Source organism: Macrobrachium nipponense, chromosome 19, assembly GCF_015104395.2.
Source record: "Macrobrachium nipponense isolate FS-2020 chromosome 19, ASM1510439v2, whole genome shotgun sequence".
Classification (NCBI taxonomy): domain Eukaryota; kingdom Metazoa; phylum Arthropoda; class Malacostraca; order Decapoda; family Palaemonidae; genus Macrobrachium; species Macrobrachium nipponense.
The window spans coordinates 2,722,530-2,737,409 of NC_061088.1; the positions used below are offsets into that span (position 1 = coordinate 2,722,530).

The window sequence follows — 14,880 nt, forward strand, 5'->3', positions numbered from 1 at the left end:
TGTTTAGACTTATTACGTCAATGTTATGCAAACTAACACCGTCACGCCACATTTCAATACTTTTTCATCTTCCCTGGTCAAATCAGCTCTTGCTCTCACTCTTTACCCATGTGAGTGTCTGTGAGTGTGTATGTGTGTGTGTATGAAATACAGAGAAAAATTCTTTCCTGAATATAAAAACGTGTTATTTTTGTGAAGTAAACGAGCATCGAAATGTCACGCAAAGGCCAGGCAGAGGTCCACTGGACGGACAGTTGCTGACTTTAATTCTCGTGTGATGGAATCTTAAATGAGCTTTTAGGTCTCTCTCTGTCTCTCTCTGTCTCTCTGTCTCTCTCTCTCTCTCATATATATATATATATATAATATATATATATATATATATTATAATTGTATATATATATATATAATTGTATATATATAAACCCCCCTTTTTTTTACTATCAGCTGATGTTCGTAACTATTCACGGGCCTAATAAATAAGTAAGAGAGAGAGAGAGATAGTTTAAATTTTCTGTGCATAAAATTATTGATACGATGAATTTCATTAGTTGAAATGTTTCAGGAAATGAAAACATGATCAAATATCATAATCCATAAGTGAACAGCAGGAAGTAAGAAACATTGTTATTTGGGATGAGGATGTCGACCGTACGTCGGTGATTCGTAAAAACAGTATCTGACATTACTGGTGGTCACCAATCCACACACTGACCAGAGCCTATGGTGTTCGACTCGTAGAGACCAGTGGTTTAGCGAACGTGTTACCGATTGCTATTCAGTGATGGTTACCCAACCAAGTGCAGGCCAAACTCGATGTTGTTTGACGTCATCTTACACGAAGAGGTGACAACTGCAAACGAGATCTGATTGAATGTACTTGTCCCGAACCTAGAGGTCCCCCCCCCCTCTCTCTCTCTCTCTCTGTCTCTCTCTCTCTCTCTCGCTCCAGCAGGCCCAATATCCTCCTGCTTGTATTCAATGATTATTTGCAGCTGAGATTCCTGGTTCAATCTCTCTCTCTCTCTTCTCTCTCTCTCTCTCACTCTCTCTCTCTCTCTCTCATCTCAGTGCGCTTTACCGTTAGAGGTGGTGACTAAATGATAATAGTAATAATAATAATAATAATACACTGGGATTAACTAGGTAAATATAATCCGTACACAAATTCAGTTACACGAAATAAAAAGTTATAATACTAAACGGTTCACGCAATTGATAATAATAATAATAATATAATAATAATAATAATAATAATAATAATAATTTTTAATTTTTCATCTAGAGATAATAGGTAAATACAACAACAACAACAACAACAATACTAATAATAAAATAATAATAATTCTGTAGTATAAATTGTTTGTTCTGGCTGCTTTTACATGCACAAGTTTATCCTTGTCTGCAATTAAACGAGGTTCTCTCTCTCTCTCTCTCTCTCTCTCTCTCTAAGTCCCTTGTTCCCCCACCCCCCACAAAATACCTCTCATTAATTATATGGTTTCACGACTCGAGTACAATGACATCCACTTAATTAGATTTTTAACATCAAAGCATCTCCAGATCCACTTCTCTTTATTGTATGCTTCTAAGGCAACTTGTTATCAACATTTTCCCTTTGTCTTCTATTTATTCTTTTTTTCCCTCCAGGAGAGAACTTTCTTTCTCCTCATCCTTCTTTCCTTCTTCTCTCACTTCAACGGAGACACATATTTGACCCCCTTAATTAGACCGATTTTTTAGAGTTTGTTGGTGACCCATATACCGTCTTCTTTTGGGGGACGAGAATGAAGGAAAACAAAAGAACAAAGCTAATAATAATAATAATAATAATAATAATAATAATAATAATAAAAATAATAATAATAATAACAATAATAATAGTGGAGCCTGTGCAAGAAACACCAGCTACCTTGCAGTAATAAGTGGTTCTAGCAACCAACCTGAAGGAATGATAGAAACGATCAGGCAAAGATCCTCTGGGACTATGGTATCAGAACAGAGAGGGTGATACGTGCAAATAGACCAGACGTGACGTTGATTGACAAAATCAAGAAGAAAGTATCACTCATTGATGTCGCAATACCATGGGACATCAGAGATGAAGAGAAAGAAAGGGGGGAAATGGATAAGTATCAAGACCTGAAAATAGAAAATAAGAAGGATATGGGATATTGCATGGAAATTGTACCCATAATCATAGGAGCACTAGGCACGATCCCAAGATCCTGAAAATGAATCTAGAAAAACTAGAGGCTGAAGTAGCTCCAGGACTCATGCAGGAGAGTGTGGATCCTTGAAACGGCGCACATAGTAGAAAGTGATGACTCCTAAGGAGGCAGGATGCAACCCGGCCCCGCCCCACACAATAAAATACCACCCAGTCGAACTGGAGGACTGTGTTGGAGAAAAAAAAATAATAGCAATTTCTTGTTCTTTTTGTTTTCAGATGCAAGTTCAGCTCTGCCTGCAGAAAGACTTAAAATTAATAATAATAATAATAATAATAATAATAATAATAATAATAATAATAATAATAATAATAATAATAATAATAATAATAATAATAATCTTCGTGCATATGTAGATATTTGTATATATGTACGTAAGATGGAAATTCATTTCTCGATGGGTTTGGATCCCATAGTAAGCTGTAGGTCCCGTTGGTAAGTAACCAATTGGTTTCTAGCCACGTAAAAATATATAATCCTTCAGGCCAGCCGTAGGGGAGCTGTTAATCAGCTCACTGGTCTGGTTAAACTAAGATGTACTTTAAAAAGAGTAGGTCTGAAATACAAAAATGAGGTATTTGTTTAGCCCCCACTGGGTACAGTTTATAGTCATATGTTTTTTAACTCGATTTGGAGCCAATAATGCACAATGATTATAAACATCGAAGGGAGATTTAATAAAATGTCAAGGTGTTCCCGTAAATCTACTATAATAGATTCACATCAGCCGTGCATCTGATGTCTAGGCCAGTCCCTTACGACACTCCTGATTGGCTGTTGATAAACCAATCACAGGGCTGGAAACTCTCAGTCTCTCTCGAGAGTTCACATAGGCAGGATGTATGCTCCCCCTCTCCTGAGGGATACGGCTTTCAAAAGTATCCCTCAGGAGAAGTGGAACATACATCCTGCCAATGTGAACTCTCCCGAGAGGCTGAGAGTTTCCATCCCTGAGACTGGCTTATAAAAAGGAAATCAGGAGCGTCGTAAGGGAAGGGCCTAGAAATCAGATGCACGGTTGATGTGAATCTACTATAGCCACGGTGTTTTGTGTGTACGTCTGTTTGTCCATATTGGGGTAGCTGTCAGTGCCCCCTAGCTGCAACCACTTTCGTTTCTTCTACTGTAACTCCATTCATATTCTCTTTCTTCCGTCTTACTTTCCACCCTCTCCTGACAATTGTTTCAACATTATTCCCTGCACTGAATGACCTCATGGGTTCGAGCGCTTGGTCTCTGGCTTTAATTTTATATTCCGATTCCAATTCCAGTGTCTGTGCATTCCTGAAGTCTAGTAGGTCCTACCGACGGTATGTGTATGTCTGTACGTTTTCTTTGTTTGTTTGTTTGTTTGTTTGTATGGTGTTTTGACGTTGCATGGAACCAGTGGTTATTCAGCAACGGGACCAACGGCTTTACGTGACTTCCGAACCACGTCGAGAGTGTGAACTTCTAACACCAGAAATACATATCTCTAACACCTCAATGGAATGCCCGAGAATCGAACCCGTGGCCACCGAGTGGCAGGCCAAGACCATACCGATCACGCCACTGAGGGGCTACTTTTGTACGTTTGTTATAGACTCCTCTTAGAATATTATTCCGAAACTCGTGAATGAGAAATGTTGGAATTCAAAGAGCTATAATGATGGCGTTTACTTTTTAAACCCGTGGCCAAAAAACGCTTGCTTTGAGGCTTTCAGTTTTGAAGACTCCAACTGTCTTTATTTTTAAAGGTAGATTTAATCCATTGACAACATGAGTTTACATTTAAGATTCTATTCTCTGTTTTGTCTCACAACCGTTCAGTTTGTCCCGCTATTCAACTGAGATCCATAAGGGATGTGATTGTTTTCCTAGATGGTACCTGATACTTTCATAGTTTCCCCAACGCTCAATGAGATAAGCATAATATATTCTATAACTGCTGCGGCAATTCTGATATCTCGCTCATTTACAATTAGGGGACAGAAGACTTGCTACCTCATACGCAGATCACTCGGTTTGCGTTAGTAAGGTCCGTGGTTCGTTTCCATCCCTGCCGCCCTCACTAGTAGACCCAGTGAGAAACTGTCTGCGGTCCTGCAGGCAGGGCACTTACGAACTTTCGTTCTCCCATCATAGTTCTATTGTTTTTCCAATTTGGAAAACCTGTCTTAGAAATACCATTGGAGATATATAATTTCAAAATAGGGAAATAATAATAACATCCTCTTGGAAACCTGTTTGTTCGCCCTGTGCTGGGTGGGCTAGATAGGGGATTGGGAGGGTAGGGGAGACGTGACACTTCTACCCTCCCATTGCAAACCTGTTTGTCCAGCTCAGGTGGGGTGGTGTAGGTAGATGATCAGGAGTGTAGGGGGTACATGACACATCCACCCTCCTCTTGCAAACCTATTTGTATGGCCTGGGTGGGGACAAGGTAAGTAGGCGATTGGTAGGAGAGACATGACACTTCCACCCTTCTCCTGCAAACCTGTTTGTCCGCCTTGGGTGGGGCCGGGTAGGTAGAGGATCGGGAGGGTAGGAGAGACATGACGGGAAGTGCCGGGTTCCAACACAGCGTAGCGGGTGCCATCAAGCTCGTAACATAATAATAATAATAAGAGTTAAAAACACTGAAAGAACCAGTAGCAAGTAGTATTACTTGACCTATATTACAAAGCCTTAAGTAGGCTTCATTTTTAAAATGGAATTATTTTCAGTCGCGAGAGAAAACACTCTTAATTTAATTCGGGACACGAACCTAATTAAAGGAACAGGGGATAGCTGGGAATCATACGGAATGGAAAGTGGGCGATCTGGGAATGGATGAATTCCTCTTTACTTATTCGCCTTGATTTGTTTTGTTCTTTTGTATTTATTTATTTTTTTTGTTTCTTTGTTATTTATTGTTTCGTTTTTTCGTTTGTATTTCAGTGATTTAAATGTTTCTATTGTGTTTTTAGACTCAAGTTATGTGGTAATATAGAAGTATTTTAACCAGTGCTTATTTTCACATATTGAAAATAATTCTTGAAGGAATTTGAACCTTGAAAAAATGAAAATTATTTTAATAAGTTTTGCGTCAAATTAATTTCTTTATCGAACTGCTCTTAATCATTGTTATTGTTTTTGGTTTTGTATGTGTGTGTGTTTTTTTTTTCTTGCCGGAGGAGGACAGTTTCCGGTTTCCATCCTGCCTCCTTAGGGATCCATCACTTTTCTCACTTTGTGCGCCGTTTTTAGTTGCACACTCTTCAGCATGAGTCCTGGAGCTACTTCAGCCTCTAGTTTTTCTAGATTCCTTTCCAGGGATCTTGGGATCGTGCCTAGTGCTCCTATGATTATGGGTACGATTTCCACTGGCATATCCCATATCCTCCTTATTCCTATTTTCAGGTCTTGATACTTATCCATTTTTTCTTTCTGTTTCTCATCTACTCTGGTGTCCCATGGTATTGCAACATCAGTGAGTGATACTTCTTGATTTTGTCAATCAACGTCACGTCTGGTCTATTTGCACGTATCACCCTATCTGTTCTGATACCATAGTCCCAGAGGATCTTTGCCTGATCGTTTTCTATCACTCCTTCAGGTTGGTGTTCGTACCACTTATTACTGCAAGGTAGCTGGTGTTTCTTGCACAGGCTCCAATGGAGGGTTTTTGCCACTGAATCATGCCTCTTTTTTTTGTGCTGGTTCCGTGTGTGTGCAAGTGCCGTACATTCGCTTGCTATGTGGTTTATTATTATTATTGTTATTACTTTTATTAAAAAATGAGATACTGAGTAAAACTTGCATTTGATATTATAAGTGGAAAATCTTCATATGAGACGGGTATTAGACATGACTTGTCTTAATCATACAATATATTAAAATTAAAATTCTGACCTATATAATCGTAATGAGAAACACTTTTGAAAATTAAATAAAAAAAATACGGATGAATATCGCTTTGAGATTTTTATAATTACTTCTTAAAAATAGAAGTTGAAACGAATGAATCTGTTTATGAGGGCCTCATTGTTTACAACAAGGCCGACGCGTTTCTTCGTGTTGTGGTCTTTATGACCTTCGGTGTGACGTTTTGTTTATGTCGTGTTGTATACACCTTTCAAACATGTCAGTCTCTCTCTCTCTCTCTCTCTCTCTCTCTCTCTCTCTCTCTCTCTCTCTCTCATGCCAGTAAATAAGACTTCTAGTCCGTATCTATATCATTCTTATTAATTCATTTTATTATTCTTTCAAAAGAGTCAGTCTCTCTCTCTCTCTCTCTCTCTCTCTCTCTCTCTCTCTCTCTCTCTCTCATGCTTGTAAACTGTTTTCCTGTTCTGTATCTATATTCTAATTCATTCGTTTTCTTTTATCCTTTCAAACACGTTAATTTCTCTCTCTCTCTCTCTCTCTCTCTCTCTCTCTCTCTCTCTCTCTCTCTCTCTCTCTCTCTCTCTCTAACATCAGGTAAATGGATGAACATCAGGTAAGTGAATACTGTACCTGCAGCGCCTCAGCAAAAGAATGAAAAAAAAGAAAAAAAAATCACTAGAAAAAACTCTAATATTTATTTCCCATCCAAGTCATACGAGAGCATCCATTGGAGAACCGGTTCATTCAGCGGCAGAGTCGTGGGAATATTCACTAATGGTGACGTCTTTCCTTCAGCGGGAATCTTCCTTTCAGCTCCGAGGGCCGTTTTGCTACGAAGATTAAATCGCCCGTATTGATATCTCTCTCTCTCTCTCTCTCGGCTATCGCTTCTGCGGTGGGCGAAGGACTGAATTCCATTTCAGTATGACTTGATCAGTATGATGGTCCCCCTTTTTTTTTTTGTGGTGGAGAGATTTGGACTGTGGAGCAAGGTTGGTGGGTGATTCTTGGATGAAGATTCTCTCTCTCTCTCTCTCTCTCTCTCTCTCTCTCTCTCTCTCTCTCTCTCTCTAATGCCTTGATGGTTTATGCTTCTGGATTTAATTTTCAATAGTACCTCCATCCCAAGCTCTCTCTCTCTCTCTCTCTCTCTCTCTCTCTCTCTCTCTCAATGCTTTGCAGGTTTAAACCTCTGGGTTTAATTTCCAAAAGTGCCCTGCTCTCTCTCTCTCTCTCTCTCATAGTTGATGAATTTGAGGTTCATATGTCGTATCCATAAACTTCAACTATTTATTCTCACCCCAAATAATAATTACGAGTAAATAAAACAATAACAATCAAAGTAACGCTGCTCATTATTATTATTATTTATTATGAAAATAACGATTAAAAGTTATCCATCTTTTTCAAATAATATTTCATCTCTCCCAGCATAAAATGACCCGTGACCAAAAGAGGTCATTCTAGCCCCTTTATTTGTTTAATAATCCCACTTTTATTATTTTTTTTTCAACAAACTCCATAATGACCATAATCCCTCTGCAATTACGACTCGTAGGTAAGCACCTCAATTACGGCTAATTGCGACGAGAAACGTAATTAAATTCCTAATTTATAATGATTGGGCGGGTTTTAAAAAAAATCCTCAAATGATTGGAAAAAAAATAATCCTTCTCTAAACGACCGGGAAGGGATAAAAAAAAAAAATGATGACTTCATTTCACTCAGACTCGAATTCCGCGGAATTGTGGCCAATCCCTTTTGACGTCACCCGGCTGTGATGTCATGGGCTTAAATTCATAATAGAAAGACCCTTCGGACTTATTGACGAAGCCTAATGAGGCGAGCCTCAGACAGCTTCTTCTTCCCAGCTGGTTCCCATTTTTTTTATGGGGTTGCCGTTTCGGATGAGTCGTTTCCATCTATTTCCATCCTGCGCTTCTGCCTCATCAATTGCCTTCTCGTGTAAGTCTCCTCTCACACAGTCCTTCCATCTCTTTCTTGGTCTCCTTCTTCTTCTGCCTTGAACCTCCATCCCTATAGTATGTCTCTCAGCGTGGTCCTCATCTTCAGACAGCAAAAGGCAGAAACTACCTGTACGTCGTTTCTTTGTGAGTTTGCAGTTCCCATTCCCATCTTCTCTGCTTCTATGGCATTGGAATTGGACTTGTGCCTCGTGAGAGGCTAGTTTATTAGACACTCCCTCCCCTCCCCCCCCCCCAATCCTGTGAGAGGCTTAGCAACAGTAAAAGATGAGGTCACTGTAAGCTTTACTTAAGGTTCTTTGCAGGGTGCCTTCGGCCCCTAGCTGCAACCCCTTTAATTCCTTTTACTGTACCTCCTTTGGTATTCTCTTTCTTCCATCTTACTCTCCTCAGTCCTCTACTAACAGCTGATTGATAGTGCAACTCCCGGATTTCCCTCACAGGGGAGGCACTTGTCGGTAACAAACTCGCCACACACCCCGGCCCCCCACGCCCCGCCCCCTCAGGGTTATAATGGATGGCCTTAGTAGCAGTAATAGTAATTAAGATAATGTGCTCAGGAGATCATTATCCCTTATGTGATTGATGAGTGGTTCCTCAAATATACCGGCTGTTTTGAAGAGGGGCCTTGGACCAGTCTTGAGTTCGGATGAAATCTTCTGTGATTATTATTAACCCGGAGGGATTTTTGGGGGTTTTTGAGGTGTTCTGAATTGATATGGACGAAAATAGATGAGTTTTGTGTTAAGAGTGTTCGTTTTTATTCAACGATATATTTTGTTTTGGCACAAATATTTTAAATGGTAAATTAAGTCTTACTTCCTGGTAGGATTATAAAGTAATTAGTATCAAGTTGTGGGTTAGAAAAGGCGTTCAATTTTCTTCAGTGACTAAAAATAAATTATTAATTGAAACATAATATAAATAAAAATAACTGAAAATAACTAAATAACTTCAAGAACGGGGAGAGAAAAAGTGGATAATGGCTATTTCAGGCCACACATTCTTAGAAGGCTTAACTCTACTTAAGGTCTTAATGAGAATACTTGCGCGAAAGGAAGCATTTTTATAGAGTTCTAGACTTAAAAACTAACATTTTATGAAGCTTATGATTTTTGTATACTGACTTTTTCAGTCCCATCGTCTTTGATTATACTCCAAGACATTTTATTTTCTTTTAGGACCCCAACAAACAGCAAATAAGATTTATAAATGATATCCTGGGACGGAAAGATATGGATATAATCTTCCTTCGAGAGGCAAGTCTACAACTTTGGTTTGGGGGGGTTCATGTCCAACTCTTTCCACCCTAACCTAACCTGACCTAATCCCAGAACCCTGGCTACATAAGGGAAACTAGTTGTCATTACCGTCGGCCTCCGCATCCTAGGAAACCGGATCAGTAAATGCGATATTAAAATCATCTTTGACCTGGTTTTGAGACCTTGAGGAAGGTTACCAAACAACCTAATCATAGTTCCACAGTCGCTGAATCCACAAATCTTACAAGATCTTTGTAAATGGAAAACCAAACGTCGGCAGCCTCTGATGAGTGTGTGTATTTTAGGAACCAAGATCAACAACTGAATTGCAGGGCCCACTTTTGGAAAGACGCAGCATCCTTGGGTTTAAGTAAACAAATTTGGGAAAGCGCAGTTGCCGAATACTTCCATCCGTCTTGGGAAGGCTGCCAGATACCTTCATGTTTCTGAAAGAGTTCGTAGACACTTCCATCTTTCTTAAGGAAGCTGCCAGATGTGGGAATCTTTTCAGAAGAGTTCCTAGATACCTAAATTCGTCTAATGGAAGCTGCTAGATACTCCCATCTCTCTGAAAGAGTTCCTAGATACTCCCATCTTTCCAATACTCCCTTATTTCCGAAAGAGCTCCTAGACAACCCCATCCACCTTAGAAAAGCTGCTAGATGCCCCCATCTTTCGAAAAGAGTTCCCATGAGCTACTTCCATCCGTCTTGGAAAAGTTGTCAGATACTCACATCTTTCAGAAAGTCTCTAGATACTTCCATCTTCCCAAAAGAGTTTCCAGATATTCCCATCCGTCTTGGGAAAGCTGCTAGATACTCGCATCGTTCAGCAAGAGTTTCCTAGATACTCCCATCCGTCTTGGGAAAGCTGCTAGATACTCGCATTGTTGAGAAAGAGTTTCCTAGATACTCCCATCTTTTAAAAAAGTTCCTAGACAACCCCATCCTTCTTAGGAAAGCTGCTAGATACTCCCATCTATCGAAAAGAGTTCCTGTGAACACTTTCCATCCACCTCACTGGGCAAAGAATACCGTTATTAACTCGTCACTCGAGAACGTTATCAGTCGCTGGGCACTATACCCATCATGAAGAGCTTTAGACGTCTTAAGATCCCTTTAGGTCTTCCGCGGATCCTTTTGTTTTGACAGCTGCTTTGCGTAAACCTCTGCAAATTGAGCCAAATGCACTGAGTAAACAGACGCTGCTCTTCAAAGTGACACACTGAAGTTGGTCAGGGAGAGGAGGGGCTTCTTATTGAATTGAAACAAATGCAGATTCTTTTGCGCATAAACGTTTCTCGGAATGTTTTGATTGTTCCTTTAGATTCTTTAGATTCAATTGTTCCTTTAGATTCTTTCCCTGTTCTAATATTGCTTACAAAGAGCTTATTGCAATATTATTTATAGTTAAAATAGATACTACGTATGTAACAGATGTATTGGTAAATGGACTGGAAGCTAGGATTGTTTATTTGGAACCTTGTTTGTGCAGGGATGATGACTGATGGACGATAATCTACAGAAATGTAAGATTATTCTCTCTCTCTCTCTCTCTCTCTCTCTCTCTCTCTCTCTCTCTCTCTCTCAAATGGCCTCGTATCCCTACTTATGTTTATTTGCAGTCCCTTTTGTTTAATTCCCTCAAGGCTTGTCCAGACTTTAGCAGTATATTTTAATGATTTTTTTCTTTTTTTTGTGGAGAAACTTCAATTATTCTGTTGACTCCCATTGTGATCCTTTGTCCTCTCACATCAGACTCCTACGGTTAGTTTGCAAGAGTAATCATTCATATCTAGCATGAGGTTACTAAACCCATTTAGCTCGAACTAGTAGAAGTAGAACAAAACCAGTCATCCGGGTGAGCGAAGGGGTGAAGATAGATCTGGAAGTCAAAGAAGGAACGTGAAAGGGTGGCACAGACCCACTTGCTGGGAGAGTATATTGGACGGTTTTCTCAAGCCAAGGTGAAAGGTTTCAACTTGCTTACGCACAAAAGATTTTTTGACTCATGACTTTAAGATCCTTGACAAAGAAGTCACGCGGCCTCTGACGACTAATTCATATTTTATGAGGAATAGATCAAGGTTTTTTGACAAAGAACACAAAAGCGAGGCTTTTATAAATAAGTCACGGTCTTTGACAAATAAACTCAGACGTCTTTGACAAAATTCAGTGACTAAGGATGAACTCAAAATGCCAATAAACCCAAAATCTTAGAATGGAGAGATCTCAACTTCGTATTGAGAATTAAAACACTAATACATTAAAAAGAATTAGTATGAAATACAAAGGCAGCCACAAAGATCATCTTCATGTTACACGCGCGAACTTGAAGGCTTCCCGCCACTCCAAACGCTCCTCCTCCTCCTCCCCTTATTCTCCTCTTATCTCCCTTCACCGTTCCCACCTCCTCCTCCCCCCTCATTCTCCCATACGGTAAGACAACGAAAAGTCAGAAAGGAAAACAGAAGGAGATCGCCTGAGCGAATGCAAGACGAACGCTCGAAGGCAACGCTCCCTCGCGTTGGAAGGGGTGCCACGAATCGCTCCCTCGGAGTCGAGAGGGTGGACTCGCGGGAGATTATCAGTAGTGCAAACAGGAAGAAGCCTTATTTTAGTATTCATATCTCGATCTGCTCGCCTCGTTTACATTTTATATTGGTTCGTCTTTATTCTCCTTAACGAACGGCAAGGTACGGAGGCACCAAGTAGGGCGTTCAGGAGCTCCGGCAAGTAGGCGCAAAGCGAAGGAGGAAAGTTCCGATGGCTTTATTAGACTAACCAACTTTTCGGTTAAATAGTTCTTCGCTTTTGGTTGATATGAGATTTATTGCCTCAAATTCATAATAATCCGTTATTCACTACTTGATTTTAAGCCTAATAATTATCATAGAAACTGGCGTAAGAATAAATTACACACACACTGGTCTAATGATTACTGGAAGCGGTGAAGAGCGAGTGAATTACATCCGTTTTCTGCTGCTGACGAAACTGACCAATGAACGCGTCTCGTCCTTGCTGACTTGGCACTCAATGAAGAGAGAGCCAGAGAGGTCAAGAGAGGGGTATTTAAGTCTCTACGGGCTTCACCGAGATTAAACAGAAACGGTTAGGTATCTGCTTTGGTGAATCCTAATCTTGTCGTAAGTGGCGGCTAATTCGTCCTCGGACTTACGCGGCGCTAATGGGCTTATGAATTCAGTTAATACACGTGTATGGGTACAGTATTAACGAGTGGACATACGCAGCTCTTATTCAAAGCGAGGATACGTAAATACAAAAGAAAACACCACTGTTCTAGACTCAGTCGAGAGGATCAAGAAAAATAGACGATCGAAAAAACAGAAACAAAAGACGAACAACAGAAATAAGGACTCCAAAGGAGAGGCCAAGAAAAGCCCCGTCGCTGATCAATCAAAGACTTAGGATGTCCCCCCTACCGCCTTTTCTCACAGGAAGCCGCTAAAGGATCCTACAGTTGGGCACTTCAGTGGCTGCTAGAACCGCAAAGTTACACCGGCCTAAGAAAATGAGAGAAGAGCGGGTGGTTGTGTTGGCCGCTGGTAGTGCGTAGTGCCTCTTGCAATAGACCAAAAAAAGGTGTTTTTTTTTCTCTCTCTCTTTTTCTTATCGCGCTGTTGCTTTGTTCAGCTGTGTTACGTCTTTTATTGTTAAGATAATCTTCAGTTTCCTTATGAACTAGTTAATTATTTTTCTTTTCTAGTAACCGATCTTTCTGCATTTCTTAGCACCATCTGCTACTTCTTTCCAACTAACACCATAGTCTTCGGAAGCTTGAATTTCAAGTCAGTGGCCCCTGTATTGGGCCTGTTCCATATAAATAATAATAATAATTAATGATAGAAATAATAATAGAGACACTAATGGGTGCTACTTTAGTAGGCGGTCTGCCTGCGTGTTTCTACACAGTTTCGCCGTGTTTAGTACTAGCCCGTCGGGGGCCAAATGTCCCTAAAGTAGCACCAAGGGTTGTTGTTGTTTGAGATTAAGCTGGCCTTATGCCAGCACGGGCTCTTGCTCATAGTACTAGCCCCTCGGGGATCAAATGTGGTAAAATGCACTTAGGGAAATTTGACCCCTGACGGACTAGTACTAAACACGGCGAAACAGTGAAGAAACACGCAGGTAGACCGCCTACCAAAGCAGCTCCCGTTAATTTCTATCTTCCTTATTATTAAATAAAACTGGTATTTGATTTTTGGAACAAAATAATATTTTCTGTATCTATTGCTTTAATGAATATTATTAGAAATGAATTTTTTTGGTTGTTATTTGTCATTCATTCATATTATTTAGCTTTAAACTGATAGGGAAATCAGTATTGTAGCTATGACGTCATCATAGAGAATATCAACAGAATATGCACCGTAGGGGGGCTAATGCCGTCACTGCACATCGCGCGGGGCACCGTAGGCATGACTTAAGCTTCTTTGCGGCGTCCCCTCGGCCCCTAGCTGTAGCTCCTTCCATTCATTTTACTGCACCTCCGTCCATATTCTCTCTCTCCTAGCTCACTGTTCTTCACCCTTTCCTTATGGTTGTCTCAACATTATTTTCAGCGCTGGATGACCTCGTAGGTCACAGCGCTTGGCCTCTGGCCTAAATTTTATATTCGAATTACAGTTGAGAAATATGAAATGGAAAAGCTCCAGGCAGTCTTCGAGGTCGATGGATGGAAGGGGACGAGGTTATAACCAACCTATCAATCAATCAATCAATCAATCCTTCTTCCTCTTTCATCCTTCCCCTACTTTCCCATCACGTCTCCGCCGAGAAGGAAGAAGAAGAAGAAGAAGAAGAAGAGGAGGAGGAAGTAAAAGGCGCATCGCATAAATCAGTCAGTCAGTCACACTATCTTGCAAAATGGAGAATATATGTGTGTGTGTCATATTTTCGTCCTTCAGCAACGCATCATCGTGTTCCTCCTCCTCCTCCTCAACCCCCCACCCCCAACCAACCTCTCCACCTCTCTATCAACTGGGAGATCTCGTATCCTATTACGCCTCATTCTTATTCATACAGAACCCGCAGCTTCCTGATGGCCGTGTCTATCAGCGCCGAGGGGCGACATCGTTCATCTGACAACTTCGTCACTGGGTCAGGGCGCGCGGGAGTCGATTTTATGTGACTATTTTATCTTTCTGTAAAAGAAGACTACTATACTGCGCTGGCTTTGTCCGTCCATCCGCTTTATTTCTATCCTCGGATCTTAAAAAAAAAAAGAAAAAAATAAACTACTGAGGCTAGAGAGCTGCAAATTGGTACGTTGATCATCCACCCTCCAATCATCAAACATGCCAAATTGCAGCCCTCTAGCTGCGGTAGTTATTTTCTTATTTTAGGTTAAAGTTAGCCATAATCCTGCTTCTGGCAACAATATAGGATAGGCCACCACATGGCCGTTGTTAAAAGTTTCATGGGACGCGGTTTATACAGCATTATACTGAGACCACCGAAAGATATATAGATCTATTTTTTGGTGGCCTTATTATACGTTGTAGCAGGTACAGAAAACTCGATTGCGCCTAAG

At 40.5% G+C, this 14,880-nt stretch overlaps 1 protein-coding gene across 1 annotated transcript in view; it reads left to right on the plus strand.

Annotated features, from left to right (window-relative positions):
* Window positions 1-14,478, plus strand: part of LOC135219110 (uncharacterized protein DDB_G0271670-like) — a 153,689-nt gene extending 139,211 nt beyond the window's left edge. The window contains exon 6 of the mRNA XM_064255558.1: window positions 14,373-14,478. Coding sequence (XP_064111628.1) covers window positions 14,373-14,478 — 106 coding nt within the window. The remainder of the gene's footprint in view (window positions 1-14,372) is intronic.
* Window positions 14,479-14,880: the final 402 nt, after the last annotated feature.